Source organism: Carex rostrata, chromosome 22 (genome assembly GCF_964058835.1).
Source record: "Carex rostrata chromosome 22, lpCarRost1.2, whole genome shotgun sequence".
Taxonomy (NCBI): Eukaryota; Viridiplantae; Streptophyta; class Magnoliopsida; order Poales; family Cyperaceae; genus Carex; species Carex rostrata.
The window spans coordinates 7,472,629-7,479,504 of NC_135939.1; the positions used below are offsets into that span (position 1 = coordinate 7,472,629).

Consider the following 6,876-nt stretch of genomic DNA (forward strand, 5'->3'; position numbering starts at 1 on the left):
AGTTCTGAGTTGCTATGAGTGGTAGCTATGTAATTAACAAATTTGTAAATAGTTTTCTTTATTGATGAAATTGTCAGGAGCAAAGCCCCTCTAACCTTAAAAAAAATACAGTGCATGTTATACAGTCTAATACTATATAAAAAAGTAAGAGTTAGGCTGGGGTACTATGGATAGCATAGTGGCCTCCCGTGCTACGGCTTAATATTCAAGTTTTCAAAATCCAAACGGTCGATCCGAACCGTTCATTGTTTAATCCATATTGAAATGTGCTTGGAGACCAAATTTTACATTTTTTGGAATTTTTTTGCTATTTATTAAGATGGTTTCAAAATCGCTGTTTTTATTAAAATTCTGCACCACTGGAAAACAGCAGTTTCAAAAATGCTTAATAAATAGTAAAAAAATTCCAAAAAATGTAAAATTTGGTCTCCAAGCACATTTCAATATGGATTAAATAATGAACGGTTCGGATCGACCGTTTGGATTTTGAAAACTTGAATATTGAGCCGTAGCACGGGAGGCCACTATGCTATCCATAGCACCCCAGCCTAACTCAAAAAGTAATGCCACTTGTATTAACGATGAGGTGGACCCACAAACCAAGGTGGACCTCCCTTCCACCAATCACTAGTGAGCTAAATTGTGACCTCCATTTCTCATGGTCTTGGCCACTATTTAATATCTATGCCTTTTGAGAAAAAGAAAAGAAAAGAAAAGAAAAGAAAGAAAGGATAATTTACAATCCTTTTTCCACCATCCATTCTCTTTCTCACCTTATCTCCAGCATTGCCCCTTATCTCTCTATACAAAACCATAATCTCTCTCTATCTCTCTGAATACATTTTTTTTCCGCACCACTACCAAGGTAATATATTGTTTGTCAAATCTAAACCTCTTAACCACAACACATCCTGTATAATATTCATACATTTTTCTTGTAGATTGTTACGGGAATTGGTGAGAGATGGCATCTATCTCTTCTATTGCTCTACCAACAGTCTCTGGTCTACAATGGGCACCACGTAAGAACAACAGTTCAAAGGTTGCCTATGTGAGTTCTTACAATGGCCGTGGTCTACCCATCCAAATTTCTACCCTTGGCCGCCTTGTCAGCAATGCACAGGGTTTTGCCATGGCAGTTCAAAGCTCATTCAGTCTGGGAAAGAAACGCCGTGGCGGAGGGGCCCTATCTGTCACGTGCAGTGCTGCTAGCGAAATATTCCGAATTGCAGCAATTATGAACGGGCTTACACTTATTGGCGTTGCTGTTGGTTTTGTTCTGCTTCGAATCGAGGCTGTCGTGGAGGAGTCTGACTAGAGGTTCCATGAATAATATGCCAAATGCATTTATTTGAAGTATACCATGCATGTTATTTTCGGTCATGTATCTGCTGGTTAATATTGGTTGAATACTTTGTTACATATTATATTTTCAAACTAAATTTGAACTGAATGACTTTCTGAATTCTCAGGTCTCTTTGAGCTAGTATAATACATTTGTGTTCAAGTACGCCCTCAAATATGATTGTTCAGCTCAACAACATTTATCAAATTGGGCAAGGAAATGATTGAATCACCGGTTTGGTGTTTAACCATACCATTGAGAAAAATATAATTCCATGCCTTGCAGAACTAGGTACACGTATGTCAGCAAAGAAATAAACTAACATTGACTATGACAAACATAGCAGTACAAATATCCTGGTGAAAGAAAATATGACACATAAATAAAAATAGAAGCCCACCTTGAACAAGCACATGCCACCCCCACTGTTGCAAAATTAACCTAAATAACTCAAAGCTTGTGCTCTAGTTCTAGTAAAACGGTTTAAATTTGGTATTGTACTACAAAATTGTACAAAATCAGAGAGGTCTCTGGCAAGCCGAGAAGAGCTGCCAGCTGAAGAATGCCATGACCAAAGAGGAGAAAATCTCAAATCCCACCACCTCCCTTGTTTGCCACTCCAATTTTTTCCTCAAATAACTGCATTATCCACATAAGCTTTTTAATTATAATTTTGCAGAGTAACCTTATATTGGAGATGGGAGATGATCTTTTTACACCACTGATTAATAACTATATAACTCTGCATCCTAAGATTAGCTCTTAGAAACAATATTGGGTTTCAAACTACAATTAAACCAAGATTAATACAAGCTAAATCATTAGGTCTAAATTGAATAATGGGGTAAAAACATGACCTATTGCGCACAGATGTAGACAAGTCAATTATTAGAAGTGAAATACAAACAGGCCAAATCCAACTAAAAAGTGGAAACAGAGCTAAGAAACTTCAAGGGAACCTGGTAATAGATGGCATTGTGGCAAGAAGGAAAGCACACACATAAATAGTTGGTACCAACGTCCTCGGCTTATTCTTCCTCAACCACATCAACGATCCCAATGCGGCTAGGGACAATGTCATGACCTTGTTCAGAGTAAGACAAACAAATCAGAATAATTAAATCACGGAAGTTCACAAACTGCACAATGTTATTTGCCATATTTGCAAATAATTCCTACTATTTATCATATTTGCAACTGATAACCAATATTTTGGGTCATCTACAAATAACAGCAAAATTATAACCAGGGTTAAGTCGGTCAAAAAGATTTCTAAATTGCTTTGAATTATATAAACTCCAGACAATTCAGGCAAAATTAGAAAACAAAAATGTAGGTCATCTTGGTTTCATTTTTAGATTGATTTGGTTACAAAGGAAATGTTTCTCATTCTTGGTTGAAGGGCAGTGGAAGTGCTGCAAGGGAAGGCAAGTGAAAATGAAAGATGCAAAGGAGGGTAAATGATAATAATCAGTTCAACTTGTTTGCTTGTAGTTTGTAATTGGATTTTAAAAGGGTAAAGGAGGATTATATTTAACCTCTGTTACCCTCTAAAATCTTCTGTTTTTAAACATCCCAAATTGGGGGACTTATGGAACAAACGAAAAGAAGCAATCAATCAAACTTCAATTGTTAAATGTTGTAACCTTACTCCATCAGATCATTCCATTGACCTTCTCTCATAATTGTATTTTCCTTTTCAATTTACCTTCTATCAACCAGACATAGGATAGGATGAGGGACAAATTAGTCAACAATTAGCAGGACATCTAACTTTTCCATTATAGTAACCCAGCTGCTGGATATTAAATGCAAGTATCTCAAAAGAGGTGGGTTGTAAAAATACAGATGCCACGATGCCAGTCGCAAGTACTTTAAAACATCACATTTTTTTTTAATATCAATCATTAATACTTACGAGGTTTGCGTTGGCCTCAAGGCCTTGAAATATAAACTCCCATGTGAATTCCAATCCTCTAGCCCCAATCCAGAGAGGCGCAAGTCGGTGTAAAATCGAATCTGCAAAAGCCCAACCTGCAACGATACAGTTTAAAAAAAAAAAAAAAATCTAATTAATGAAGAAGTCTGATTTTCCCATTAAAATTTCTTTAGTTGAATCTGGCATCCAAAATACCAGCTCCTAATGCGGTTTCTTCTCTCTCGTAATCTATTGCAATTATGGCATTTGCAAGGCACACAACATTTCTAGAGCAAATAAGTCCTATTTGAAGATTTTTTTCTACTGATAGATAGCAAACATTACATGTTTAATTGAGCCTAGGGGTGAAAACAGATCAGATACAGATCAGATAATGATAAAACCATATCCGTATCCGTATTTATTTTTCAGATACGGATATGGATCGGATATTAAATGGATACGGATACGGATACGGATATAATTTGGATACCTAATTCATACATATTAACATAATTAACATATTTTCAACTATTATTTTTCTCACTAGAAAAAAAGTACATAAAATACGTATAAAATTCGGACAATAAAATATTTTTTCTAATGTTAAATTTATTATGTCATTACAAAATATATATTTTACATATGAAATATAAACACTAGTATAGTCGTATATTCAAATATAAACAACTAGTACATGAAGTAAAAATACTTTTGAGGTGTAAACTATAAATACAAAATAAATATCTCATTTATTTACTCATGATATAATAAATGTTTTACTGTAAGACACCAAACATAATTATGTATTTATGATTTATAAGATTTTGGCTGGCTCTACAGTTTGTCAGATCAGACATAGGTTTAGAAATTGAAATTTGATTTAAAAAAAGTTTAATTGAATAACTTTTCAGATTCTTAATAGTTTCTGAAAAGAAAAATGCAACTTTCTAAATTTGAAAATTTTAATGCATGGTTTCCACTTTTTTAATACACGTTTTCCAAGTCAATGATAGAAGTTGGGTGGGTTTCCTGGAAAAACCAGTAAATTATCGGATATCCGTTCAATTAAAGTTTAAGGATATGGATAATTATCCGTATCCGTATCCGAATCCGTATCCGCTTCCGAAATCAAAACCGTATCCGTATCCGCAAACTATCTGTACCCGAATATCCGAATCTGCAAAAATCCAGATCCAGATCTGGATGGATAATATCCGATCCGTTTGCACCCCTAATTGAACCAATGCAAAAGGGCTAAATTGAAAAGAATGTCAGGCCCGATCAAACCCAGTTTATTAGCCCAAAAGGAAGATTAATCGTAATTTAGTTGGCGAAAATGAGCCAAGTGCAATGGTTGAGGGCAAACTCATACTATGATAATAGGTATGACGGTATAGGTATAACAAAAAGCAATCTAGAAATTGTAGTAAAGATAATACCTAAACCGACAGCCTGGAACTTGTGATTTTGGGAAATATTTCTGTGGGTCAGCTGTGTCAGTGCAAAATAAAGACCAGCCACATCTATGAAGCCGATCAGTACTTTCATCACTTCCTGCAAATAAATAAATTACAAAATTATGATCATACAACATGGATGATTTCGCATGTGGCACTACAAAACATAAGTACATCTTGATCTTTGAAGACCCTACAATTTAACATCTTGATTTTGAATACCCCCAGCGGCAGAAAAGTTATTTACATTGGGATCAATAAATAATATCAATTTAAAAAAGCTGGTGAAAAAAATAAACTAATTTCCATAATTGCAAGCTTATTTTGTAAATATTTGTGGGGTCATTTGATCCCACCCTCTTATACGGATTCGTCACTAAAGTGAGTACCCTACAGAAGAAGAACACCTTGGATAGCCTCCGAGACATGGAAATAAATACAAACACTCTTCTCCTTATTTCTTTGAAAGCATCCAAATTAAGTCAACCAATACACCTTTTCTCTTCCTCATATGTGTACCCACAACCACAAGAATTAGAAAGATGGAGTCCACAGAATTTTTTTATTGCAAGTTTTGTTATGCGATTTTGTTATTGCAAGATGGAGTCCACAGCTGACCCACATCCAAATTTTGTTATGCGATTTTTCCTTTGTTTGGCAGGTGCATCACTATATTTCTTGTTTTGCACAATTCAGAGGAACATGTAAAAAAGATAAAAATAAAAATGGAAAATGGACAAGTACCTGATAGGGGTCAAAACCCTCATTCTCTGGGACCTTAAGAAATGTTGCCAGACAAACTAGCTGAAAATATTGAGATCTGTTATCAGTGCAAGATTCTGTTTAATACCATCATAGTACATGTTGAACATATCTTAGACGTCATGATAAACCTCATTGATGATCCTTTTATTACTTCTCAAGCATGATTTGAAATTTAGAAGATAAAATTATTACGAACCTTAACTAGTGCCGTGACAAGATACACAACTGCAGACTTTACACAAGTCCCAATAGTATCATACTCCGATCTACAAGTAAAACCAAAATAACAACATCAATGATGAGTATATTTAATTTAACAAAATATATCTGGTGAATTCATTACAGGACCTAGGTCAACAGAAATTCAGATATAAATCAGGTAACTAAATCCATCAGGTATATGTAATTACTTGCCTAAAAGAAAAGGGCATAATTCAAAACAGTCTATGAAAAATTATCCACTACAAAACAGATTGAAGCTTCTAGAAATTAGAAATTGAAGTTGAATTGAATAGCACAAGAAGAAGATCAAAGCCTACTTCCAGATCTGAAGCACAGAACCTAGCTAGAGATTGAGGCAACTAGAGGAGATCAACCTACGGGACGGAAAGAGAGAGAAAGAGAGAGAGAGAGAGAATTACAGAGGCGTAGCAGAGTAGTAGACGACGTGAGGCCCAAAGGTGAGGAGAGCACAGTTGACAAAATGAAACATCGTCATCTTCTAGTATTCGCCTCTTCTCCGGCTATGCCTGTTATAAACTTGTATAATGCGGTGGTGGCCTCCGGTCTGATTTCGGCTCCTCTTCGTTTTGGAAAGAAAGAAACCAAAATAAATAAAACTGGGCTGGGCTGGGCCGCGCATGGATTAGTTGATGAACTGGGCCTAGTTAACTGCTTAGTTGGGCCGAATCTCGTAGGTCTCAATTTATACATTGGACGTTAATCAGTAATAAAATGGGGACGCATGGCATGGGGCCCACAGGCACTGGCATAGTGACTAATGAGGGAGCGGAAGAAGCGGTTAATGGTGGGACCGGGCGACAGGCTTTAGACCGTTCACCTAATAATTATGCTAATAGATGCATCTTTTTTCTCTTTTGTTGCTTTTTTTCTCTCTGTCATGTCATCTGATCTCCATCCAGCTCACGTGCTGTACCACGCTCCTCGCCAGGCTGAAGGCTGAAGGCTGAACATCTATCTATCTCCCTCATTACATTAATTACATTAGTCATTGCCTCTATTATACCATACCATCGTTATTCGTCTCTCTATTTCATCCGTCAGGCAGCGTCAGCAATTCAGCACCGCCCAAAACATCCATTCCGGTTCTCCTGTGCTACTTACTGTGTAGTAGGATCTATCATAGGCTACTACAGTAATACTAGCTA

At 36.1% G+C, this 6,876-nt stretch overlaps 2 protein-coding genes across 2 annotated transcripts; one reads left to right on the forward strand and one right to left on the reverse strand.

Moving 5' to 3' along the window:
• The first annotated feature begins 711 nt into the window (after positions 1-711).
• Positions 712-1,465, forward strand: LOC144573816 (cytochrome b6f complex subunit (petM)). The gene is made up of 2 exons (XM_078323572.1): positions 712-865; positions 942-1,465. The coding sequence occupies exon 2, from the start codon at positions 965-967 to the stop codon at positions 1,316-1,318; it is 354 nt and encodes a 117-aa protein (XP_078179698.1). The 5' UTR covers positions 712-865; positions 942-964; the 3' UTR covers positions 1,319-1,465.
• Positions 1,466-1,568: 103 nt separating this feature from the next.
• On the reverse strand, positions 1,569-6,333 carry LOC144573815 (seven transmembrane domain protein). Its single transcript, XM_078323571.1, has 7 exons — positions 6,130-6,333; positions 5,685-5,754; positions 5,468-5,527; positions 4,706-4,820; positions 3,264-3,379; positions 2,305-2,429; positions 1,569-1,984 (listed from the first exon to the last, which is right to left on the reverse strand). Exons 1-7 carry the CDS (start codon positions 6,204-6,206, stop codon positions 1,864-1,866), a joined length of 684 nt encoding a protein of 227 aa, XP_078179697.1. The 5' UTR covers positions 6,207-6,333; the 3' UTR covers positions 1,569-1,863.
• Between the last annotated feature and the right edge of the window lie 543 nt (positions 6,334-6,876).